The following is a 25,333-nucleotide window of genomic DNA, read 5'->3' as shown; positions in this document are numbered from 1 at the left end:
ATGAAAAAGAAGGCATTTCTCGATAATTTAAAATCAGAAGAGTTCCAATTCACCAATAAAGGGGATTAAAATAGCTATGTGGAAGATGATTCAGCTCTATTTGATGTCGTGCATTTGGAGAGAAAGAAATGACCAGAGCTTTGAAGACTGTGATGATGGCAGAGCTAAAAGCCTTTTGTTTCCATACCCTTTTTCAGTGATAGCTGCTTATGATTGTTTTCATATTTCTAGTTTTCATGAATCTTTTTTTTCATCTCTCTTCTTTTTCTAGTTAGGTGTTTCTCTGTATATCTCCTGTCTAACTCCTAACCCCACAACAGTGATTCCGATACAATTTAGTGTAGCATTGCAAGTATTCGACCCAAAAAAAAAGAACTGCAATTAAACGTTTTAGTTGTAAGTTGAGCTCTATAATCATGTTTAATTCCCCATGTTTGGATCAGAGACAGCCCCAAAAGAAACTACTTTTCAAATAATCTAAACAAGGTACTTATCCGTTTAAGGAATTTAACAAATTTAAGAGCTAGGAAGTTCAGTTAAGCTCCCACTTTTTCGCTCCAAAATCACTTAATTAATGCTAAAAAGCTCAGAATTTGAAATTCACAAATCAAAAGTTAAAATGATGGAAGAAAACGAAGTTCCAAAGAATAAAATGACAAACGAAGCTACATTAAGTTTTACAGCAGAGCCAATGTCTCGATAACAGAAGGAAAGCTTATTGGGGGTTCGTCCATATATTGTTTTTCAAAGCAGAAAATGGATTGAATTTCTCGGTTATATTCAGGAAAGCATGATGAGAAAAAGAAAAAAAAAAAAAAAAATCTTTTTTCAGATGACAAGATAAATGAAGAAATAGAGATGAAAACCTTTTCTGGGAGACGATTAGATATTCGATCCGAACGAGCTGCAGCGAGAGAGAGAGAGAGGAGTGGGTGAGCAGGTGAGTAGGGAAAGAGAACATTTTATTAAACGACGGCCGTTTACCCGATTGGCGCCTCTACCAATACGCAGTCGTTTAGCTCCTGAGAGTTTCGTATTTTTATTTCTTTAACGACAACGCGGTGCCGTCTTTCTTCCCTTTCTTAAAACAAGTCGTTTTGTTCCAGAGACCTGACAAAAACAGGTCCTCATCCACTAAACCCACTCTCACTCTTAAACCCACCCTCCCTTGCCTCAGCCATGGCTAAGGCAGACACCCAGTAGTCTGAATTGCGCAACACGGAGCTCTTTGAAGCTCTGTCTAATGGCGTCTCTTTCTTTCACCCAATTTCTTTCATTCCCCAGGTTCTCTCTCTCTCTCTCTCTCTCTCTCTAACCATGTAGGTATAATCTTTAGATATGTTAGTATCTAAAAACCATCTCCTTTTTTTCTTTTTTGCACTGCAAGGTTGGATACCGTACATAAACGAAATCCATTTTGTCCTTCACTGACTATGTCAATTGCAGTTTAAAGGAAAGAAAAATAATCTTAACTGGGTTTTGTTAGATATAGTTTCTTTCTTTCTTAATGTTTATAGTATGGGATATATGAAGAAGAATCCAAGTTATCTGATAGGAATCTAATACCCTTAATTAGTTACAGTCTATTGTCCATCTACCCTCGTGTTACTTAACTCCTCAGTGAGGATTATGCTAGTAATTTTGCCCCTTCAATTGTGCAGGTGCCATTCAAAATGGCCGAATGATTTGCCACTGAACTTTGTGCAACTTCAGGACTTTAGATTACAAAATAAGTGGAAAATTGCAGCTGTTTCTAGGACGAAAGCTTCTGGAACTTTAGGCGAAGAGGGACCTGATGAAAATGGGACTGTTGTAAAGAAGAAAACAACGAGGACTACGAAACGTGCCGGTGCACGAACTAGGAAGAAAGCAGTCGCTGATAATCCAGAGGATAACCCTGAGTTGGTGGTTGCTAGTGATGCTACAAGTGATGAAAGCATAATTTCTGCATCAAGTGACGATTCCAAGAAAACCAGGGGAAGGCCTCGAAGGAAAAGTATTTCTCTTATTCATTACATGGGTTTTTTGGCCCCATCACAAATGCTTTATATAAATATACTCATTCTCATTATATCTTACTTATATTCATAGCTGCATCTACGTCTACTAGCTTGGAGGAAGAGAAAACCGAGAAGAAGGTGAGGAGGAGAAAGACCAAGAAGAAGGATGATAGTGATGTGGAGGATAAAGTCAGTGAAGCAGAAGTTAGTGATCTCGAGGAGTCTACATTTATTGCAGATGTGGAGGTCAAGAGTGAGGAAGACCTAGAGTTGGAAATAGAGGAGGGAGAAGATATTAGCTACACATACGGTTGGCCTCCTCTTGTTTGTTGCTTTGGAGCTGCACAACATGCTTTTGTGCCCTCAGGAAGGCCTGCCAACAGACTTATAGATTACGAAATCCATGAAAGCATGAAGGATGCATTTTGGGCCCCTGAAAAATTTATTAGGTCTCCTGGGGGATCTGCAGGCAGTGTTGCAATTGCTCTTGCAAGCTTGGGTGGTAAGGTTGCTTTCATGGGAAAACTCGGAGATGATGAGTATGGTCGGGCCATGCTATATTATTTGAATGTGAATGAAGTTCAAACCCGCTCAGTCCGCATTGATAGTAAAAAGGCGACAGCAATATCACAGATGAAGATTGGTAAGAGGGCTAATTTGAGAACGACTTGTGTCAAACCCTGTGCAGAGGATTCTTTATCAAAGTCTGAGATCAATATTGATGTGCTAAAGGAGGTACAAGGTTTCAGTCCTGTACAAAGAGATAATCTCACTCATACTTGTCGTGCTTGTTTTTAGTTGTTAGAAGTCATCCTGTTCATTGGTGATATAACAATGTGTTTAGCTTGAATTGATATATACTTGGCTTCTTATAAAGAGAACCCAAGTTTTTCTTAGAATTTGGAAGACGAAATGAAACATTTCAGGGTTGCTTGCGTGGTTATTGATGAATTACCTGTTATTTTACTTATTAAGGCATGGGTGATAATTGAATTTTATGGAAACCAGAAAAGACATCTTTCTGCGTGTTGTGAGTCTCACCAGTTGATTCTCTGAACATCTCTCTTCATAGGAGTTTGTCTGATTGCACATCACTGACATATTATATGCTTTACAATGAAAGAAGTTGTTCTTTTTTATTTTTTGGTGCTCTGAGTTTCACAAGTGGCATTCAATACTGTTTTATTGCATTTCCTGGGTTGCCATCCTCGTTTAGCATGCATCTCCCATCTATGTGTGCATCCCACGCTGCTTTTTTAAATTGTTCAAATTTGACTGGCTAGATTGCTCCAAGTAATTATAGAGCTCTTTAATGATGTATTATGCAGGCAAAGATGTTCTACTTCAGCACGCATTCCCTGCTTGATCGAAATATGAGATCAACTACATTGCAGGCCATCAAGATCTCAAAGAAACTGGGAGGAGTTATTTTCTATGATGTAAACATTCCATTGCCTCTATGGCAGTCTGCCGAAGAGACCAAGATGTTTATAGAACAGGTGTGGAATCTAGCAGATATTATTGAGGTTACTAAGCAAGAACTTGAGTTTCTATGTGGGATCAAGCCCTCTGAGGAGTTTGACACTAAAAATAATGCCAGCTCAAAGTTTGTCCATTATAAACCTGAAGTGGTTTCACCTCTTTGGCATGAAAATCTTAAGGTTTTGTTTGTGACAAATGGGACTTCTAAGATACACTATTACACTGAGGAACACAATGGCGCTGTTATTGGGATGGAGGATGCCCCAATTACTCCTTTCACTTGCGATATGTCAGCATCTGGAGATGGCATTGTTGCAGGTAAAGTCTTGTAAATGTGCATATTTATTGGCATAATCACTTTGACTAATATAAGCAAGGCCTGTTTAGCCTAAATTTCTTTGGCTGCCACTACACATTCACTGCGACCTATTTTCTGTGGCTCATCATCGAAATCAAGTGGTCTTCAGAGAGAACCTTGAGGGTGACATAATATAGTCAACCTCCTTTTGTGGGGTTGTGGGGTAGTGGCTTACATAAGAAATGCAGTGACAGGTCCAATAGTGTTGTGCTAGCTAATTATCTGAATAGGTGAGGTTCTGTACTGAGAAAGGTGTAGATTCAAGCCAGCAGTTTTGTGCACCATTTGAAAGCAATTCATAGCAAGCAGTTTCTTTTCCTAGTCACTTATGTTGGAATCCCGGGTTTATGAAATGTTGCACATTACAACATATTGGGGAGTCTCTTTGTGAGGGCTTGATATAACATGTCGGTGTCCCACCTTAACAAAAAAGCCTACTCCTATAGGTTTGAGCTAAACAATATTGTATCAACTGTTCAATCTTATTACTATTATCCTATGTTGGACTCAATCTAAGTGTCAAGCGTCGCCAACAAGAATACTATCGTGTCTATCACTTGTCCTCTTGAATCATCGGCTCTCATACCACTTGTGTGGATTTTGGGTCCATGAGAATTCATATTTAACACTTTGGAGAGTTCTTTGTGAGGGTTTAACACACCATGTTGTGATACGATCTTAACCTAAAAGCTTAAGCAAGTGGATTTGGGTCAAACCATATTATATCTACCAATCACTCTGGTCACTATTACATGCCCGTAGACTCGACTGCTTAACAAACTGTACCACTCACTAGTGAACATTCTAACTTACTAGTAAATAACTTTCTCTCTAACCCAATGTTGCATTTCATTTTATTGTTATTTATAATTACATAATGTTGTTTTTATATGATCTGAATTATTTACGAACTGATTTTATTACATGTAAATGTTTGAAGAGGTAACCGTGACAAAGTCTTATGCCAAGAAGTAGAATAATGTGATTTATCAATTAGTTTGGATAGAAGCATCTGTCACAACACAAATGTGAAAATTGCAATTAGGCAGGCTGGTAGATAATTGTGAGAATATGAATTGGATGCTCTTTGACATCATCGATGCATGCTGGTGATTAGCTGCAATTTTTTTTCTCATGCATTGGATTTGAAATGATCTTTGAGGAGCTAGATGAGGCTTGATCTTTCACTTAAACTAAACCTTACTTTTGCATTCTGTTTTTGACACCTTTCCAGCTCTCCTGAGAATGTTGACGGTTCAGCCAGACCTAATTACCGATAAAGGATACATAGAGCACACAATCAAATATGCAATTAACTGTGGGGTCACAGACCAATGGCTGCTCGGGCAAACTCGGGGCTTCCCTCCTGAAGAAGATATGGAGGAAGAAGTGGTCCCTGATTCAAATGGCATTAGGTCAATAACAGAAATGGAATACCGTACATTGAAGCCTGTAAGTTGACTTGGGTGGTTGCACTGATTAATATAGTTTAGTGTTACATGCCTCGGATAGTTGGAGAAAAATGCTTCCCTTGTAAAGAGCTCTGAATGACTATTCCCTTTAGACAACTGGTGGGGATTCTGGTCTTTGCTCTACTTTTTCAACACCAATTTTGTATTGTAGGGATAGCATCTATGATCAAAGCATGAGAATTGAAATTCGCCGGTGTCTCTACCTAATGCCTGCATTTTTCTTCTGATTATCTGATCAGCTCATAATGGCTCTACGCATATTGCTATTTCTTGGTTAAATCCACAATGGGTAGAGCACTAATCATCAATCCATTAATTTAGCATATTTACAGCTTCCAGTTGCGACCTGTTCTACACTGGGGGCATTTACATATCATTTTAAAGGGAAAGATGTGATGCATTTGATGGGAATAATAAAATACAATGAAAGTCGTGCCAATCTTATCCGTGTAGAATTTGAAAACCGCACGCTTTAATATGAATATAGTCGCTATCTAGAAAGATTTGTGAGTGTCAATTACTTTTAATATTTGAAAGATACGAGTGTCAATTACTTTTTTTAATTGAGCAGGTTACGTATATTCTACTCCAAAATAAGTAAAATTTATGTCAATATGTTCCAAATGTTCACATAATTAGTTATTTTGCCAAAGTCACTGCATCCAGGGGTATAATCCTTTCTCTTGATCCAACAAGAGAAAGTAACAATAGATTTGAAGAGAGAAAAAATAGACATTCATATGCCTCAAATTCTTAGCACCCAAACACTGTCAGCCACAGCTTGATGTTACATTCTGGTAATCTGCTGTTTCAATTCAAATTTATCATTTTGTAGGCATTATGCTACTTCGCAAACTAATAACAATGACAAATGTGGAGAATATGTATATATATAAGAGAGCATGGGGAGGGGGGAAAAAAGATGCTGTTGAATTTCATGAACCTGCTATTCCAAAAGCTTTTGCATGAAGGCCCCAACCTTATTAACCTCCTCTTACAAAAAAGGATGATCACACTTCTCCAGCAAAGAGAGCAAGAAATAGCAAGATGGGGAGAATTTAACCAGAAGAGGGAGAAAAAACAATATAAAAACAAAACAAAAGGAGGGAACTAATGGAAAAGAACATAATCCATGAGGGTCGAATCCCACCACTACATACAAGCATACACATCGGCAATACAAGCTCGAACCTACTCAGAAAATTGAGAGCGGTCAAGTTTTGAGGCAGCTGGCTTGTCCAAAAACCACACCAACTTTCCTTTCGTTGGCTGGACCATCCTTGCAGGCAGCGACAGGCCATCAGGTCCCACGTCGTCGATTGCCAAGTGTACAGCCTCTGCTTTGCTCTCGCCTGTCACAACCACAACTACGTTGGAAGCTGAGTTGATGACGGGCAAAGTAAATGTGATCCTCTCCGGTGGGGGTTTGGGCGAATCGGTAATAAAAGTTACCCAACCATCTCTCTCATTGAGTACTGAGTGGGTAGGGAATAGTGAGGCAACATGGCCATCAGGGCCCATTCCAAGGAGTATGAGGTCAAACTTGGGGCAATCACTAATCTCAGACACACTCACCACACGAGTTTTCACTAATTGACGGATGCCAAACTCGTAGTCATCAGCAGCCTGCTCTGCTGACACTGAATCATTGATAGAATGCACGTGACTGGGAACTATAGGCACCTGCAAATATGAAGTGCAAATGATCTAATGAGAATTTAAATGACTGGTGAAGAATAAACAAAACTACAACAATAATAAACTCTGCATTGAATCCGCTGACTACTGTTTGACTTGCAGCTTTTCGGTAAAAGAATGAATGGCTATACTAAAAACTTTTACAATCACATAAGAGTGTGTTTGGAACCTCTAAGAAATAGATTAAAGCAGAACCATAAGTGAGTTTCATGACATGGAAAATAAGACTTCTGTGGCATTCAGGTAAATGCATAGGTCCCTTTTCCTATTTCCTGCTTTTTGGTTGGAAGACCATTACGTCTCAAGACAGGACACATATACAGTTAAAAGGTAAAGGTGTATCTAGTACATTTGGACGACACAATAGTAAAAGAAAGGCATGCCTACATATAATAGTACGAATGATACTAACCTGAAGGCTGATGCAAAACATACATATATGTACTACATTCAAGATTTGATGGTCTAACATTTGTCCAATTAGAAGTACATAGAGCTTAGCAGCTTACACCTCAGTTTGCAGGATTACAGGAAAACATCTTTTCTTGACATTTGAAGGATTATAAGGACCAGCTCTCTGGTAATACGAAAGGGCATGTGTAACTAAACAACATGCTTGAGCACATTCAGACACACTAATTAGTCATTAAAAAGATTACTCTAAGATGATGTTGAATTGCATGATATTTACTCTCCAGGCAAACTTTCAAAAACGCAGTTAGTTCTGAGTATGGTACAACACTATCAAAAGAGAAAAAAGAAAAGAAAAAAAGTTGAGAATATACTAATCAAGCTGATTTATCAAATATCATTTCAAAATGAGCGTGTCAAATGATTTGTAAATTAATGACTCTGTTCCTAAATGATATTTAAATAACTCTTGATGTAAGGAATCCTTTTTCTTTTCTCTGTGGGGAAGAGCAAGAAATCGGTTTTCCATAAAAATAACATGTAGAAAGCCAATAAACCACCTTATTACAACAAAGCTCCTTTTTTTAATATCAAACAAAAAACAAAAGGAAACGTCTGCAAGTTGCCAATACCAGCTGAACCAACAACATTTACATAATGATATTGGTAGACAGCGTCAATGACTAAAATAAGAAAAAAAAATGAAGCAACTATCATAAGGTTTGCAGGTTGCAGTCAGATTGTATTTAGTACTCTATACCTACTAGATCCATGAACTCAAAGCATGAAAAAACCATGAAATTACTTCCAACCAACAACTTAACTGTCAAAAACAAACTATCCTCTTTCATACACAAAATATAGGCAAGGATTGAACCCAAAATTGACATTAGAAAGTTACTCCCTCCAGGCCACCGTCCCATGAGAATTCTCCCCAGATCCTTTTTTTTGGCAGCTATTTCAGCTCCATTAAGTGCCTCTAAGAACTCTCCCCCTTTTCAGTATCATATATTTGTTTTCCAGGGGGAGAGTTCATAACCAATGCATTAAAGGCTGTGCCAATTGATGGCGAGATGTAGAAAGTCATCCAATAGGGTTTGCTCTTGTGCAACAAGGCCAATGCATTGGTTATGAAGTTCAATTTGAAGCGGTGTTCAGCATGAAGGCTGAAAGACATGCGGACTCACGTAATGAGGGAAGATATAGTTGCTGAAGCTGAACATATATTAGAAAAATATTCCTAGATGGAATAGAAAGGTGAAACGGGATATGTATGGCAGACCCCAATTAGTTGACATCAAGGCTAAATTGAGTTCAATTGGAAGGACGTGTTTTAAGTCAGTAAGAGAACAAGTATACAGTAATAAAATCAGAAGATCATAAATCAAAGAGTAGACAAAAGATTTATATCCGCACAAGGCGACGATTTTCTTCAGAGGGAAGGGTACTAATGTAGCTGCTTGGTTGTTATTATATTGCCTAACTAGAAGATTAATACAGCATAAAATGACTACATAACAACCAAAATAATATTTGGCAATAGTCCTTCCCTTGACGTTAAATTTAGTAAGATAGTTTTTATTAGCTACCAACTTTAATAAACTTGAATTTCCACAAAAGAAGATAGCTGTAGCAGATATAGGGGGAATGTAAAGAAGGCATAGAGATATCCAGGAAAGATCGAAGTTCAGCATTAGGAACCAAGTTTTCAAATAGTAGAAGCTTGACTAAATAAACATGATAAGCTCCTGTTACTTCCAGTTCACAAATTTTAGTTCCAGGTCACAGTTAAAGAATTGAAGCATTTAATATTTTCCATTGACGGGAAAGTCTAGAAGATCTTGCATATCTTAGTAATCACTCTACATGAAGAAAAAAATGACAGTCTAAGGGTGTTTAGAAGATATTTGGTGCAAAATATATTGTCAAATAAGCTAGTCTTGTAAAAGTTCCGGAAATTGGATGGGATCTGGATCAATTTTGAGGAAGATTTGAACTGACACAGCCAAACCTACTATGGACAACTGATCTGCTTATTCAGTACAGAAAATTAGAATAAAATGGCCATCTACCATTTTCTTTTTTGCTTGTTTTTTTCTTCTTCTTTTTTTCCTAAAGCAATGGAGTGGAAACAAACAAACATACAAATTCTCAAGGAAGACAACCGATCTGAAGCATTTACTTTCATCCCCCTTCAACCTCTCTGAGAAACAAACACAAACCTACATATGGAGATGTAAAGTGAAAAATAAAGAAGAATCGATGAAGTCGAGGTACAAACCTTGGACAATAGGCCATCCTTAGCTAGCTTATAATTGCTGTCAGCATGATTTTTTGCCACAACACGCTCATCAGCCCAAAATATATACCATTTAGCCCAGTCTACAGTCTTGTTGTAAGGAGCTTCACAGAGTTTCCTGTTTTTCATGATATATTTAAACAAAAGTACCAAAATCATAAAACTAAGGAAACCAGGCAGCAGAAGGAAGGCTTTGTTACCCCATTAAGCCAACGAGCGAACCACCAGACAACGCAATGGCAAAGACACCCCGCTCCTTCACTGATGCCTCTGATAATTCAGCAATATGGTATGCCAAATCAGTGCTAAGCTCATCTAAACTTTCATGGATCCTCACCTCCCCTCTCTCATTACGAGCCCCAGAGAAAGCCATGCTTTCAACAAGTTTAACAGCTCTATCCTAGAAACAGAAGAACAAGAAGAAACCGAAGTTTAGATTGGTTCATTTTTTAAATCCACTATCACCTTCAGACTTTGGTTTATTTAAAGAAAGGAAAGACTAATTAGAATCAATATGAAACCAATACTAAGAAAACTGAAAAACAGAAAGAACATCGATAATTACTTAGAAGAAAATGGACCGGAACATGAAATAACCACCCTCCTTGCAGCTCATAGGCATCGAATTATATCAGGGGAACATAACAATCTGGATTATTCAAATAACAAACTGAAATTCTTGAAACAAATTATGAACTATGTGGTAACACAAATCACTGTGTGCATGGAGTCAAAATTGACGACAAGAAGGCAATCCAACAAAAGGGTATGATAATTATCCAGAGATCAACGCAAAGGAACCGAAATCAAGCCAAAGAAACACATTTCAAAACAAATACAAACATACCCGGATCATAAAACATTCTCAACTCACAACCCCATTACGCCAAGGAGCTAAAAAAATACAATTGAAAAGAAAAATACCACTAAGAATCCCCATGCAATCTAAGATTCCTGACGCCGCAAACAATGCGTAGGAGAACAAAAATACAATAAGAGAGAAATGCTTACAAAGGAGAAGGAGAAGAGAGGGGTGGCAGAAAGGAGTAAGAAACTGATAGATGCTGGAAGATTAGTATGCAATTGAAATTACTATATATATATATATATATATATATATAATACTCGCAAAAAAATTTATTCTCTAATCCATTTTTTTCTGATTATTACCAAACCTTCACAAGAAGTTGAGAGGAATTTTTACCTTCTGGGTTTCCACGTGTATCCAATGACTATGACAAAACACACACGTACACGCACACGCACAAAAAACTAAAATCTCTCTCTCTCTCTCTTCAAAGTAAACGGATAAAACTAGAGAGACATGGACTGAATAATTAAACTACTTCGCTGTCTCTGTCTCTCTCTCTCTCTCTCTGTTTTTAACAAGCGATGATGGAAAAATCTCAAAATCCCTCAATACTAGATCCACTGCTAAAACATCTGAGTCAAAAAAAAAAAAAAGCAATAAATACATAAAAATCTTTTTGAGTTAATATTGAGAACAAAAGTATTTTGGGTGCTTATTTTTGCGAAATATAAAATAATATAAATATATATATATATATAAAAGGAAACAAAACAGGGCAAAAGAGCAGAGTCATTGAAGACTAACCAAACACCTGTCCAGTGTCTACCCTGTTGCTGAAAACTGTACCGATGTATTTGTCTGGCAAGACTTAAAAAAGGGTTATATATATATACACTATAAAGGGTAGTGGGATATGAATTTATGTTATAATTTATATGCGTGTAGTTAGTGTTAATACAGGGATCACATGCCAAATGCCCGAACTAGGGGTGTAAACGAGCTGAGCTACTCGTGAGCTTACTCGAGATCGGCTCGAATAAACTCGACTCGTGCTCGAATCGATTATTAAATGAGCTACTCGTGAACACGAAAATCAAACTCGATTATTAAACGATGTAAACTCGTATAAACTCGACTCGACTCGACTAAAGCTCGTGAACCCGCTCGTATAAGGATCGACTCGTTTATTAAGGCTCGACTCGTGTATATATATAAAACTAGTTTTATAATATAGTATATTAATAAATAATATACTATATGTAAGCATAAATTAAGTAATAAATAACAATAGTTATTAGTTAGTATATATTAATTGGTTATAGGTATATAAAATAATAAAAGTGAATAATATCAATAATTAATTATTAGTCATATGATATAATTATTAGTCATATTATTCATGTTATATAATAAGATTATATGGTTATATGATCATATAATAATATAACATTGTGCCATATGACATGTAAATATAAAATATGCAATTACTTTATTATATGTTATGAGTTTATCATTAAATACTTAATAATCATTACATCACGTGATCTAAGATCTAAGATTTAAGATCATACGAGTTGTTAAATCATGTTAATACATTAAATATGCTATCATATGATAATACTTAGATCGTATGATCATATAATATTTGTATTATTAGTAGGTAGTTATAAATTATGATTTATGACTCATAAATTCATAATGATCAATTTGACCATATTTAATTACTTATTATAGATTCATAGATAATTGTAATTCAGATTCTAGACTCATTGGCAATTGCCTTATTGTTTGCTTTTATTGCAAAATTCTAATACGTGCAAGTGCACATTATTTTGAAAATTTGTGGTTTAATTTTTAATTTTTTTTTTTTTTGCTAAAGTCAATAATTTAAATTATGATACGAGCCGAGCTCGAGCCGAGTACTCGAGCTCGGGATCGACCAAAATGGCCGAGCTCGAGCTCGAGCTCGGACAATAGTTTTTGTTACGCGAGCCGAGCTCGCACAAGATTTTTCAGCTCGTGTCGAGCTCGAGCTCGAGCTCGAGCTTTACTGTTTGTTAAACGAGCCGAGCCCGAACAGGCAATACCCGCTCAAGATCGGCTCGTTTACACCCCTAGCCCGAACTAAGAGACCTCTGATACCTACGTCAGTGAAAAAAATGGTACAATGATAAGAGTCTGGGCTGGTAGTATGTGCTTCCCTCTATTTTTAGGTTATGAGGCTTGTGTAGGGCTGGCCGTTTTTTACGGACCCGAAATTAAAGGGTTTTTATTTTTTATTTTTTGATGAAATGGGGAATATTATTAATCAAAGGGGGAGGATTTTCTCCCCAAGAATGATACTAAAGGATCAGGGGAGAAGAATTTGACCCATTTAATTAAATGAGTTAGATTAAGGTTGACCTATATAGTCTTATATTCAAATCTTGACAGACAATTTTTTATTTGAATCGCAAATCCGACACGAATTGAATACAAATTTAGATGGTTATAATTGAAGAGTTTGATCATTTTAATTACATAGATTGAGTTAGAATTTTTTTTTTTTTTTTTTTTTTAAATAAATGGAGAAAGAGGTTACAAGGGAGGGTCCTTACCACTCTGAATCCGAATGGAAAAGAGAATGGGAGAACTCTTGGGAATGCTACCAAAAACATGATTGGTATCGGCTCATTTACCTAAAGCATGTACCCTAAAGTTGGCACTACGAGAAACCTTCAAAGCCTTCAAGCTTTTAAAGGAAAAAAGAAGAACACTAGTATCTGAAACAATATTACAAAAACACCAAAAAGAAAAAGAAGTAGGACTATTAATAACTAAGATCACTAAGAGATCGAGTGTCTCCCTCTAGAATAATATCAACATGACCAAAAGTAGCTTATAGATTGAGTTAGAGTTAACTTATATAATCTTATACTCATGCTTTGACACGATTTGAACACGTAGACATAAATTGTCAAACTCTAATCTTGTGGTCCTAAACACATTCTACACGGTGAATTTGATTTACACCCAGAAACCTCCTTGAAGGAATTAAGATCTGAATTCCACTTATTTGGCTTGGGTGCTGTTAAGAGTAGTTTTTTTTTTTTCCCCAACTTAATTTCAAGTTTTCAAAACAGCTTCCTCGACAAAAGATGTGTCAGTTCGTACGGAAATCATGTCAGTTAATTTCTAGGCCATGGATTGTGCTATGACAAACGGAAAAACATGAGATAAGATATTAAAGATTGTCATTAAACATGTTTGAAATCAAGTGACAAAGCCATTTCTTGAGGCTTTACTAATCCATTAGTTGTAACAATAAGAGCAGCTATATATATAGATTAGCGTCCTTTCATTTCAGTTGTTTGGTAATTGATAAAACAATGCTGCAAAGCTGGCTCAATGTGGTACGTACCCTGAGTGCCTATTGGAGACTTGCCGGGTGCCACTTCCTCGAAGCTTTGGTCACATGTGTCAGCATCATCCATGGCGGCCGACAAATATGTACTAAAGAGATACGTAACTCTTAGTTATCAAGGCAGTGCTCGAGTCATCGAGTTGTTCTGCAATCTGTCAGGGCAACCTTAATGGGCTTGGTCGATGATTTGAGCAGTTTTTTGACTTGGTTATGTATTTGGGTAGCTGCATGTAGATAATGTTGCATGCTTTTCTGTCGTATGGTCACTGTATTAACGGTTATAATTTTTCTCCTTTCTTTCTATGCGACCTTTTTCTATTAAGAAAATCATTTTCTCTCTCTCTCTTAATTGGCTCACTTTTATTTTTCTTCTCTCTTGTCTCCCCAAAACCAGCTTATGTACACTTTTTATATGTTTCTCTCTGTGTTGTGTCCTATACTTTACCCCCATCAACTTCTTGGTCCCTTTTATGCTCCTCCACTAGGAGAGGTTGTCCTGTGTAGAGATGCACATTGAAGCATAGATGTATGGTTTTATGGGTACCCATGATCAGATCAGTCAAAGCCACCCGATTCATTTATCAACCAACTTGCATGTAATAGAATGGACGGCCGGGATTTTATTGGGTATTGGGTCTCTGTATTCAAGATCCAATAACAATCCTGACAAGGATTTGGTTTTAAACAAATGGTGTGTTACAGTTTTTTCAATGTAGACTCCAGTTATTGTCAACTTCAGAAAGAAAAATATAGTCTCCAATTATAGTTTGCTGTTGCATTGTTGGAAGAGTTTATGCCATTTCAATCCTCAGGCCTATTCCTTAATTATAGAAACCAAACTTTATGTCAGCTTTCAAAGTGTTTGTGTTGAAGATTTATCATGCCCAGCCATCATTTTCTTGAGTTTCTCCAACCTCCACCACCATAGAAATAATAAAAAAAAAAAAAAAAAAAATGATGAATATATCAATTAAGAGGGAGTTTGGAATCTCTTGAGATCAAAATCAGGTAACAGTGGCAAAAGAAAGGTGTGGTGTTGAAGTAAAAAGCATAAAGCCCCTCCCCCTCCCACCAAATCAAAGCCCCACATAATGACAAATCAAGACTTCCTACCCCAATTCGAGGTATCTTTGCATTATATCAAAGCATGATGTATTCATGGCTTCCTGCATTGTTTAATCCTTTGAGAGAGAATGAGAGAAAGCAGGAGGAGCCATGAACCACGTCTTGGCTGATATCTTTCCCTTCCCTTTTCATTCTGACTTTGACAAAAAGAAATATAAACACCTCTTATCATGCTCTCAAATGAAATCCCACTTCCCATATTCAACAAATTTCTGAGAGCAACTTCTCAACTTTAGCACTTCTCCATGCATTCTCGATCACCATTCATAACAAAATGAGATCGAGCAGCAAAAGGAAGATTAAAGCTCCTTTTGTTATTACTTAATTAGTAATTATACCGTTGCCCGGCCCCTTTGATCAAGTACTGCTAGTTCTTTATGGTCCATCCACATCTCACTCTCTAAATAAAGTTTAGCTAAAAAAAATTACATTTTTCTATTTTACCTACCTACTTTTTCAAAATACCATATATCTCTCTATATCTTTCTCTACTTTATTAAAATAATCTTTTTTTTTTGACAATTTTTTATTTTATTTCATCTCTCTCTCAACATTCGCTCTCCACATTTGGAGAGTACAAAAAAATCAATAAAACATTTTTAGAGAGTGCTTTTGCAAAAAGCCTCTCCAAATTAGAGAGTCAGATGTATGAAACTTTTTGCAAAAAGCATTCAATGCACGTCGTTGATCACCTAATCGCACACTTGATTCCCTGTTCAATCGATTGAAGTCCAATAGACCCGTTTGATATTGGTAATTTTTCACCAACCCACTCGCGTGGCACCCACATGTAGATTCTATTTCGATTGATCAAACCCAAGTTTGATCGATTGAACTCACCCAAATTCGAATTAATTAAAAATGAAATCCCTACATGTCCAATTCCCTAGCATTTATTCACACCACGTATTTTCTATTTATTTTACCCACTATTATATTCAAATTATATCTATATTTTTCTTATTTATGAAGCGGGGTGCTACATAAAGTGTCTTGATGATGGCAATGGGGAGGGGGAGGATGTGGCCTTTGGCAGAAAGTCGTGCTTGAAAAGATTTTTTTTAGAGGCAGCAAGTGTTTTTTTTTTTTTTTTTTTTTTTTTAGGAGCGGCTAAGGAGAGTAATTCCAGAAGTCCCTCATGTGTCACTTAAAAAATGAGGTGGCTTTTAAAATTACAATTTGATAAAAAAAAAAAAAATCATTAATCAAATGACGATTTTAAAAGTCACATAATTTTTGGAGGGACATAAGAGTGACACAAGAAAGACTTCTAGCATTACTTGGCTAAGGGTGAGGAACCTGGCGCTAGCTAGGGTTAGGTATAGGAACGAAAATAATGAGTAATTCTAGACTTCATATCTATCTCCCTCTTATGTCACTCTAATAATGGTGTGGCTTTTAAAATCACAATTTGATCAAAATTCAATAATGATGATTAATCATATATAAGTTCAATTGTGATTTTAAAAGTCATATCATTATTAGAGGAACTTGAGTACGTATTACATCTAGAATTACTGGAAAACCAACCCAATCCCATGTTGAAACTTCAAATTTTCACCCACCCCCAACCGATCTCGGTGAAAACCAATTGATTTTTGTTGACTTCGATCGGGTTAAGTCAAGCAAGTTGAGTAGGCAGGTTTTTTTAACAGCCCTAAGCAGCACCAAATGGTCCAATATATAAAAGATGTTCCATGAATAATTAGTGTTTTTTTGTGTGTGTGTGTGTGTGTTTGGGGGAGTGGGTGGGGGAGGATAGATTAAAGGTTATGTAAATGTTATTTTGACTTTATAACCACACATGCATGAGGTCATATATTGCTAAAGAGATCTACATGCATGATTTGAAAGTGATGATCGAAGAGGAAAGAGGGTGAAGAATGTGAATGTGGCCAACTAAATGGAGTGTGTTCCTGCTGCATGCGCACATCAATCAAATAATGGAAGGAAGGCTTAGAAAAAAAAAATAGTGGAAAACATAAACCTAACTATCAAACAATTTTCCCCCTCTCTCTCTCTTTCTAAGCAGTTTCTACCTAGACATGAGTACGTATTACATCTAGAATTACTCGAAAACCAACCCAATCCTAGGTTGGAACTTAAAATTTTCACCTACCCCCAACCGATCTTGGTGAAAACCAAATGATTTTTGTTGATTTCTATCAGGTTAAGTCAAGCAAGTTGAGTAGGCAGGTCTTTTTTAAGCAGCACCAAATGGTCCAATATATAAAAGATGTTCAATGAATCATTAGTGATTTTTTTTGTGTGTGTGTGTTTGGGGGAGTGGGTGGGGGAGGATAGATTAAAGGTTATGTAAATGTTATTTTGACTTTATAACCACACATGCATGAGGTCATTTATTACTAAAGAGATCTACATGCATGATTTGAAAGTGATGAAGAGGAAAGAGGGTGAAGAATGTGAATGGTGGCCAACTAAATGGAGTGTTCCTGCTGCATGCGCACATCAACCAAATAATGGGAGGAAGGCTTAGAAAAAAAAAAAAAAAAATAGTGGAAAACATAAACCTAACTATCAAACAATTTTCCCTCTCTCTCTCTCTAAGCAGTTTCTACCTAGACATGATCTCAACACATCTGCACAAATGTGATGGTTGGTGGGGACTTAGCCTTTCTCATCCATGGTTAGTTGCTGACACAAGATCAGATAAGATTTTTTTTTTTTTTCCTTATTAAGAATTTATGGGTGGACTAGAGAAAATCTTTTTAATATATCATATATTCATAGTATTTGGGACCCCAACCCATTTGATGTGATTACTTAATTGCAAGAAAGTAATGTGATTATGTTGAAATGGTGTCAAATCGATTTCACAAAGTTATGTCTCTCCTTTTGCTGATGCAGAAAGTATAAGAGTTTCTTAATTATAAAGATGTTGGGAAGGTGAAAATTTAGGTGAGTTTTATGTGATGCATAATGAAATAGCTTAAACATATGCTATGATGACTTTTGATTGATTTGTGGTTTTTTTTTTTTTTTTTTAACGAAACATATGAGTATTTCATTGATCAAAGATTACAAGCATAAAACTTTTCTATCACAAAAGATAAAAGATCTGCAAAATCATAACCACATGCTATAAGGTTACAAAGTCATATATACAAACAAAATTATTACAACGAAGTGCTATTTATGACTTTCATCTTCTGCTAACTCATATATAAAAATAGTTAAAGAGCATATCTGCTTCGAGCAGACTAAATCTAAGACAATGGGTAGCCAAATACATAGAAAAATTTATTTAAACTGGACATGAGAGATAACCCTTCACATCGAACTATCCAGGTTGTGAGAGAAAACTCTTCACACCTGACTAACCTCCATCACATAGATCATTCATGAGGGCAAATATAAAGAGAAGAAAACTCTTATTCAAAGCAAAAAAATACAATTAGCAAGCAACAGCAGCAACGGCCAATGAGGAGATGAACAGCACAACACGGAGGTAGATGGACAAATACATAGCGGAGATGCCGAAATTGCTGATCTAGTCGGATAACACCTACAAACATAGAAAAAACCAGAGTGGGAGAGGGAGGATAGGAGCGGAGAGTAGAAAATGAAAGGGAAAGGAGGAGGGAGCAGATCTGCTCCCTCCTCCTCTTAGATCTATTTTCTGTCTACTCCTTCCTCCTCTCAGATCCGTTTTATGAGAGATGAAGTCTAGAGCCAGCTAGAGAAAGGAAGAGGAATCGTTTCTTTTTTGATTGATTTGTGGTTTATTAGGTGCTCTTAATAGTTTTTTATAAGTAAAAATTTGTCTCCCTCGTTTTAGTTGTTCAAGATAATTTGCTTACAATATTTTACTAGATGAGTATTTTCTCCTTGGAAAATTGATCTCGTTATATTAAAAGCTCGATGGAGGTGGGAGAAGTTGTTCATCTTCTTCCATAATAAACAGTTGGACTCGATGGAGGTGGGAGAAGTTGTTCATCTTCTTCCATAATAAACAGTTGGACCAAACAGTTTCCAAGTACACAAGAAATGAAAAGAATCAAACAAAACAGTACCAGTCAATGTAGTCATGGTGGTTTGGCTGCAACCAAAAAATGTCTTTAATAACGGCAGCTGAAATTGGCGAATGATGTCTTCCCTAGCTTGTACATTAATGTGGATGAAACTCTAGCGTGTGGGGTTCTAACTTTGAGCAAATTCCCTCCGTATGCCACATGCTATCTCTAATTGCTTCGCCATTAAATTCACCTCCTATTTCAATTAAATATTTAATTTAATTTTCACTATCTTAAAAGCCCCTAAATTGGGTGGCATTAGTTTTTTTTGTTTTTATTTTTTTGGATCAAGCATTAGTTAGGTATGGTGGACAAAATGTCCTACAAGCTAGTGTAGCAGGGACCACCTACGTACATCGACTGCTCCTGAACCCTGAGGCCTGAGGCTAAACCATGCCCCTTTGTCATGGACTTCTCTCTACTCTAGGCTCTCCTGCCTTGTTATGTCGTTCTCCATGAATAATAATATTCATAATTGCTTGAACCACTAGGTCTCCTTTCATTATAAAGAGAAATGGAACACTCAATGATATTGAGTTGATGTGAAAGTGATATTTAAATCAATCCTTGTTTAAAAAAATTAACGATTAATAGATACTAGCACATCAATTCAGTAAAATGGGACACGGCAATATTATTCGGTACTGAATAATTCGCACATATATATATATATATAATGAGAGGAAAATTGTGTAACACATAGCTAGTTAAGAGAATTTAACATAATTTTTTAAAAGAACTTTTTTTTTTTTTTATACATTTTTGAAACAAACAGCCCCTTGGGTGATCTTTCTATAGCCAAGGCTTGTTACATCAGCATTAATAATGGCCCTTCATATTCTCCAACTTCTCCAATTGGCATTATCTGCCAAGGTTTGAAATTTTGCTTAGCAGTTGTTCATCATTGTATTCATGTCGTTGCTTTTAGCCGTTGAGTTTGAATTTTAAGATCATTACAACTATCAATCACCAACGTCAGCAGTTTTTCATCCCCCAATAATTCACAAAATTGATTGGAGGAAAACACTGCTCCAAGATTTCCTCCGACGTGAAAATTATTATTTATTTAATTTCCTTTTGGCTTCATCTGTTGCTCAGGAGGTCAATAATTGGCATGTTATTTTGTTTAAAGATGTTAACAAACTTTATTCTTGGGAGGGCAAAATGTATATAAATATGTACCCAAGAAAGAAGAAAGGGACGGCTTAATCCACAACAATGTCAATTGCCAGTGTCCTTTCTAACCAATAAAGATGGGTAACCTAATTAGGTTGTGTATGTTGCTGACGAAATAAGTGTTTTTTTTTTTTTTTTGTGAGTACATGAAAAAAGTGTCTTAATCAAAAGGATAGAGGATGAAGAAAATCCACTTGTTTGGTAATGGTCCACTTATCTGTAATGATTAATGACTACTGAGCTCCATAGCTTCTTCTTCTTTTCTTTTCTTTTTTTTTTTAGTCAATAGAAAAAAATAATAATAATAATAATAATAATTCTCGAAGATTCCAAACCAACCATGATGAGTGGAGAGAATCGAATCGAATTGAATCCTAAATAAAAGAAGTATTATTGATAGCTTTACTTGTGGTGAACCTAAAATGGAGAAATCCTCTTTTGGCTTAAACGCGCCTGCTTTTAGCTCCATGTGAAAGTTGATGAAACTATCATCTATTCTGTCTTATTTACATTTTGGGAAGGTTTATTTGTATGGAGAAGGGAGGATCTATTGTTTCTGTCCTGCCATTTCTACCTACTTTTTTCAAAAAGCTTCCATATCTGGGTCATATCCATCCATAATAATTATAATTTTTTTTTTTTTTTTGAAGCTGTTTAATCGTGCTGTAAACAACAAATTATTGGAGAAGAAGAGAGGAAGGAAGAGAGAAAGACGAGGCAAATAAGCCAACGAACAACTAACTTCCGCAAAGGACAAACCGTCTCCATCGCTTAAAAGAGCCTCTGTTCATATCACGCTGTCAAGTAAAGTGTCTTCTTTCCTTCCTTGTCTTCTTTTCTTCTTTGTCAATTACAAAGAAGCGACTCCATAATTACTTTGTACAATTGTACGTACGGACGGAAGGACTACACGTAGACTAACGTTTGCACATTGGGCTGGGCCATCCACCATGGAACCCAGACCAAAGTTTCGGCCCACTACCCACCAACAACAACAACAACAACAAAAAGAGATGGAGGGGTTTGCAAATTAAAGGAGTTGGGATACTAAAAAACTGGAGTGGGGATCCAGGAATGCCGCACAAAATCTGCATTTTGTAGTGGATCTTTTCATCAACTAACACAAAGACAACTTCATCATGTCATCTCGCGGTCTTCAATACAACTCAATTAGTAAAATTTCAGTATTCAAGGTACAGGAACACCCTTTTATGCATCCCAAATGGCACTTTTAATCTCCAATCCTTCTGTTTACGGCTTAAAGGTCTACCTTTACTTTCAGGGTCCCTGTTTTCCTTCACATTTGCCAACTTCCACACACAACTCTCCGATTCTGTTTCCATGGAATCCAGCATAAAGACACCATCCTTTTCTTGACATTTAGACTCCACATCTACATAGCACACTCTCATAGGCTTGTCTTTAAACCGATCCAAATCATCCGGTACTTTTACCATCCTCTCTGCCCCTGGAGATGATACCTAGAAAACAAGACAAAAGGGTTCTTGATATATTATCTACAAAATAAAAAGTTTCATCAATCAGATAAATCTTTATCATTTTATGCAAAAGTCCGACTGCCTAATGATTAAAGCCTCATATACAAACTACAGAAGAAAGCTAGCTGTTCAATACCTCAAGAGCCAAATTATTAGGTATTTTTCCAAGTTCTCCAACTTCATCCAATCTTTTCTTGAATTCTTGACTGTAGCTCTCAAGCTCCTCCATGCTGGGACAACCATATCTGAATATGGAAGCAATATTGGCATCTTAACAAACCATGGAGATTCAAATAAAGACATAAACGTAATAAGATTATCTCCTCTAACTAATATGTAAGATGTACCTTTCTATAACTACAGGTACCAACATAAATAGTGTGGAACATTATGAAAGACCTTGGTCAAAGATAGATTAGAGCAGAGCGTCCATGCCTCAGCATTATAGCACATGGGGCTTCAGCACAAGAGCAAATTAACTATCAGAAGAGCTTATATTTTGACCATAGGGTATGCTATCATTTAGGGTTAATGGGAAAACAGGCTTTATTGAAAAATTGAACTCCTTTTAGCTACTGAAGTTGCAGAATATTGATCATAAATCCACTACCATAAGGTTTTGATAAACAATAGCAGAGATCTTACTCATTTGTAAGTTTATCCAGCCTCACATAAACATATCCACGAGGAGTCGTCTTGAAAGCATAGAGTTTCATGTCATTGCCAAATTGCAACAAGACGTCACAGGCAATAGAGAGAGTCGATTCACCCCATGGGACACCTTGAAAAACAACTCCACCACCATCACCTCCATCTCCAATCTATATATATGAGTGACTTTCATCAACCGAAATGTAGATTGATTTAGCTGAGATGGTTTAAGCCAGAATATTGTACCTCAGGCTCGGCCTCATCCTCTTCTTCCCATCCATCTGTGGATTCTCCTTCTCCAATTGTTTCACCTGCAAATAAAAAATAGTTCAGCAAAGATAGCATCACCGTCTATGGTGAATGAAACAAAAAGCTAGAACTAAGGGCATGTTTGATACACGGAATGACTATTCCGTTGGGAAAAAGAATAGCTATTACCAGGAATGGAATAGCTATTGCTATTCAATAGTTTGGTTCTAACACTAGAATAGTAATAGCTATCCTTATTCCACAGTTTGCTACAGTGCAATACACTGGTGAATGAAATCCTATTATAATTAAATTTCTTAAAATACATTTTAATATACAACACATAATATGAAGTCATCTTCTCTTTCAGATCATTCAAATCTCTGTCTCTCCCTGTCAGGAGACAGCAAAACAAAGAGAAGCCAAAAGTGAAACCCATGGATTGATGAGAATAGGTTGCTTCCGGATTCAGGATATATATTGGATGCTGCTGATGAAGGGACTGATGAGAAAGCCCAATCTTAAAGAAGAAAGTACTCCATTACTACTGCCCTATAGAACCAATTCTATTTCGCCAGAGAACTCAGTGGCTAAAGGCACCAATTTGAAAGACCAAGTTGCAGTGCTCAACATGATTAGTGAATTGTCAAAAAACGAACGAAGTGCTTCTGTAATGGAAATAGTTCTCAAGAAGGTCAGCAGTATTGTAGTGGGGATAGCTTGTAGCGGCGTTATTGGGCTGCACAATGCATATGTGAGTCAACAATCACATACAAACCAAGAGTGATTTGCTGACAAAAAACTGATTTTGCTCATGAAATGTAAGTATCCATCAAAAGCGAGGATTACAAATTTGATTTCAACATTGAACTTCACAAATAAAAAACACAACCATTGAATGCCCACTCTATGCAGCACTAATGTGTAAAACATTAAAGAACAATGTTAATATTGAGAAATATATCCATGGAATCGAACAAAATTGGTTGAATTTCAAACCCTTCAATCAAGTTAATAAAGTAAACATGTATTATTTTTTTCCTAACTTCAAGAATTTATATTTCAAGGAAAACAGAAAAAAGTAAAGAAATTACAAGGCTAAAAATTTAAAGTACTTTTAGAAAGTCCGAAGTATGTAACTCATAGCATAGTTTCAAAGTAAATCGACTGAACTATATTTATCCAGAGTCACAGAAACTGAAACCAGGGCAATTGGGATTGGACTTTGATCAAACACGAAGACAACATGCCAATCAGAAACATGAAACAAGGCTACTGAGTCAGTTCCAAGCCCTCAAACTATTGGATCAGATAATGTTGGATCAGATGCTACAGATATTCAAAACTCAAACAATGCCATTGCACAACAAACCTCAGGAGATAAGACTTCTCATGATAAGGATAGAACAATCTCAAAATCAACAATTGAATTGTAGCTTGTATTCTATCATTAGATCATTCTGTTGTAATTGCTATTTTGAATTTGGAAAACAGTTGTACACGGTTGTAACAGATATTGCAGCAACTATTATAAATGAAAGCAAGGCTCTCGGTGAATATAACGAGAGAAACGTTTCATCAAACACATTACATTATTTTCCCTCACACAAACCCACCAAACAATGACCCAAAGCAGCATTTTTATTCTCAATTAGTTACATACGAACACCAGTGTTCTGTCTAGTATGAAGGGAAAGAAACCAAAAAAAAAAAAATATATGAATTCCAGAATTTCTGAACCCAGAAACTAAAAAAGCGCAGTCAGCTGAACCTATCTAGCGACTAGGCTTGCTTAGAGCTCTGGAAATCAAGGGGGCACCAACAACAATATTCAAACTCTCATTTCCCTTTGTGTTCGTAAATTATCTTGGAAACCAAAATAGCGAGTGAAGAAAAAAAAAAAAACACATACAGGATGGATGTACACGAAGAAAACACAGTACGGTTAAATCATTCCAAATCACAAATTGAAAAAGAAATAAATGATTTTTTTTATTTTTTATTGGCATATAAGTTAATGGAAAAGCTAAGAGAAACAGGCAAAAAGAAGCTTACATTGAAATGGGTCTTCGTGTTCGTTAGGGTCGACATCAATATCTTGCTGTTCTTCGGAGGAGGAGGAGGAGGAGCTGCTGGTACTCACAAGCCGAAGAGTAACAGAAGAAGAAACTACGGAGGAGTTGGGTTTACGAGGGAAGTCAAGCAAACGAGAAAGAAAAGGGCTTTGGAGGGGCAGTCTCTGGGTAGGGAAGGATGCTAAGAAAGAAAGCCTTTTCTTCACATACGACAGAGATGGGGAGTAGACCCTTGGAATGGAATAGGAAAACGACCTGCCAGTACTGCTTAGTATAGCCTGAATGGTCCTGCGGCTGCCTTTCATTGTTCTCACTTCTCGGCCCCTCTGGCCTCTGTTCTCTTGGGTTCAGGTATTAGCCCACGCTCCACTAGTATCGCCGCCGCCGGTGCATGTTTCTTCTTAACTTAAGGTGTGCTAACCTACCCTACAAACCCTTCCCGAAAATTCCACCGATTCCTCGTTCTAGCTTCCAGGTCGATGGGGAACTTCCCTCGACTGATATTGAACGTGGGCTGAGGTCAATTTAGCATGAAAATAATGTACGGAGGTTTTCTTTTTCTTTTTTTTTTCTTTGGTGACAAATAAAAG

At 36.6% G+C, this 25,333-nt stretch overlaps 4 protein-coding genes across 8 annotated transcripts in view; 1 reads left to right on the top strand and 3 right to left on the bottom strand.

The window, feature by feature from the left end:
• The window catches only part of LOC133869749 (folate synthesis bifunctional protein, mitochondrial), a 3,149-nt gene extending 2,185 nt beyond the window's left edge, over positions 1-964 (bottom strand). Inside the window, exon 1 of the mRNA XM_062306829.1 lies at positions 867-964. The gene's annotated coding sequence lies outside the window, so the exon portion shown is untranslated. The remainder of the gene's footprint in view (positions 1-866) is intronic.
• Positions 965-1,106: 142 nt separating this feature from the next.
• LOC133869740 (fructokinase-like 2, chloroplastic) lies at positions 1,107-5,501 on the top strand. Its single transcript, XM_062306821.1, has 5 exons — positions 1,107-1,284; positions 1,662-1,996; positions 2,092-2,735; positions 3,329-3,800; positions 5,075-5,501. Exons 1-5 carry the CDS (start codon positions 1,244-1,246, stop codon positions 5,299-5,301), a joined length of 1,719 nt encoding a protein of 572 aa, XP_062162805.1. The 5' UTR covers positions 1,107-1,243; the 3' UTR covers positions 5,302-5,501.
• Positions 5,502-6,238: 737 nt separating this feature from the next.
• Positions 6,239-10,798, bottom strand: LOC133869719 (probable 6-phosphogluconolactonase 1). Of its 3 annotated transcripts, XM_062306796.1 has the most exons (5): positions 10,732-10,796; positions 10,286-10,369; positions 9,921-10,120; positions 9,703-9,838; positions 6,239-6,995 (listed from the first exon to the last, which is right to left on the bottom strand). In XM_062306796.1, the coding sequence occupies exons 3-5, from the start codon at positions 10,091-10,093 to the stop codon at positions 6,504-6,506; spliced, it is 801 nt and encodes a 266-aa protein (XP_062162780.1). In that variant the 5' UTR covers positions 10,094-10,120; positions 10,286-10,369; positions 10,732-10,796; the 3' UTR covers positions 6,239-6,503. The 3 variants fall into 3 exon arrangements, with proteins under 3 accessions (XP_062162780.1, XP_062162787.1, XP_062162796.1); XM_062306803.1 differs by lacking the exon at positions 10,286-10,369 and having other exon boundaries at positions 10,732-10,798; XM_062306812.1 differs by lacking the exon at positions 10,286-10,369 and having other exon boundaries at positions 10,645-10,784.
• A 10,238-nt stretch (positions 10,799-21,036) lies between these two features.
• LOC133869677 (uncharacterized) lies at positions 21,037-25,321 on the bottom strand. Of its 3 annotated transcripts, none has more exons than XM_062306759.1 (6): positions 24,724-24,863; positions 22,995-23,407; positions 22,666-22,730; positions 22,414-22,589; positions 21,905-22,013; positions 21,037-21,750 (listed from the first exon to the last, which is right to left on the bottom strand). In XM_062306759.1, exons 2-6 carry the CDS (start codon positions 23,011-23,013, stop codon positions 21,451-21,453), a joined length of 669 nt encoding a protein of 222 aa, XP_062162743.1. In that variant the 5' UTR covers positions 23,014-23,407; positions 24,724-24,863; the 3' UTR covers positions 21,037-21,450. The 3 variants fall into 3 exon arrangements, with proteins under 3 accessions (XP_062162743.1, XP_062162736.1, XP_062162728.1); XM_062306752.1 differs by having other exon boundaries at positions 23,017-23,407; XM_062306744.1 differs by lacking the exon at positions 22,995-23,407 and having other exon boundaries at positions 24,724-25,321.
• Between the last annotated feature and the right edge of the window lie 12 nt (positions 25,322-25,333).

This window comes from Alnus glutinosa, chromosome 1 (genome assembly GCF_958979055.1).
Source record: "Alnus glutinosa chromosome 1, dhAlnGlut1.1, whole genome shotgun sequence".
Taxonomy (NCBI): domain Eukaryota; kingdom Viridiplantae; phylum Streptophyta; class Magnoliopsida; order Fagales; family Betulaceae; genus Alnus; species Alnus glutinosa.
Note: the sequence above shows the minus strand (reverse complement) of the source record. Positions and strands in the feature narration are given on the sequence as shown.

What these genes read in the sequence shown, in the direction of transcription:
- LOC133869740 (XM_062306821.1), top strand. Translation starts at nt 1,244, where the DNA reads ATGGCGTCTCTTTCTTTCACCCAATTTCTTTCATTCCCCAG. An exon ending in GGGAAGGCCTCGAAGGAAAA is followed by an intron (nt 1,997 to 2,091) that starts GTATTTCTCTTA and finishes TTATATTCATAG; the next exon opens with CTGCATCTACGTCTACTAGC. An exon ending in ATATTGATGTGCTAAAGGAG is followed by an intron (nt 2,736 to 3,328) that starts GTACAAGGTTTC and finishes TGTATTATGCAG; the next exon opens with GCAAAGATGTTCTACTTCAG.
- LOC133869719 (XM_062306803.1), bottom strand. Translation starts at nt 10,093, where the DNA reads ATGGCTTTCTCTGGGGCTCGTAATGAGAGAGGGGAGGTGAGGATCCAT. An exon ending in TCGCTCGTTGGCTTAATGGG is followed by an intron (nt 9,839 to 9,920) that starts GTAACAAAGCCT and finishes CATGAAAAACAG; the next exon opens with GAAACTCTGTGAAGCTCCTT. An exon ending in AGGATGGCCTATTGTCCAAG is followed by an intron (nt 6,996 to 9,702) that starts GTTTGTACCTCG and finishes TCATATTTGCAG; the next exon opens with GTGCCTATAGTTCCCAGTCA.
- LOC133869677 (XM_062306744.1), bottom strand. Translation starts at nt 25,048, where the DNA reads ATGAAAGGCAGCCGCAGGACCATTCAGGCTATACTAAGCAGTACTGGC. An exon ending in CTGGATAAACTTACAAATGA is followed by an intron (nt 22,014 to 22,413) that starts GTAAGATCTCTG and finishes TTCCATATTCAG; the next exon opens with ATATGGTTGTCCCAGCATGG. An exon ending in CTAATAATTTGGCTCTTGAG is followed by an intron (nt 21,751 to 21,904) that starts GTATTGAACAGC and finishes CTTGTTTTCTAG; the next exon opens with GTATCATCTCCAGGGGCAGA.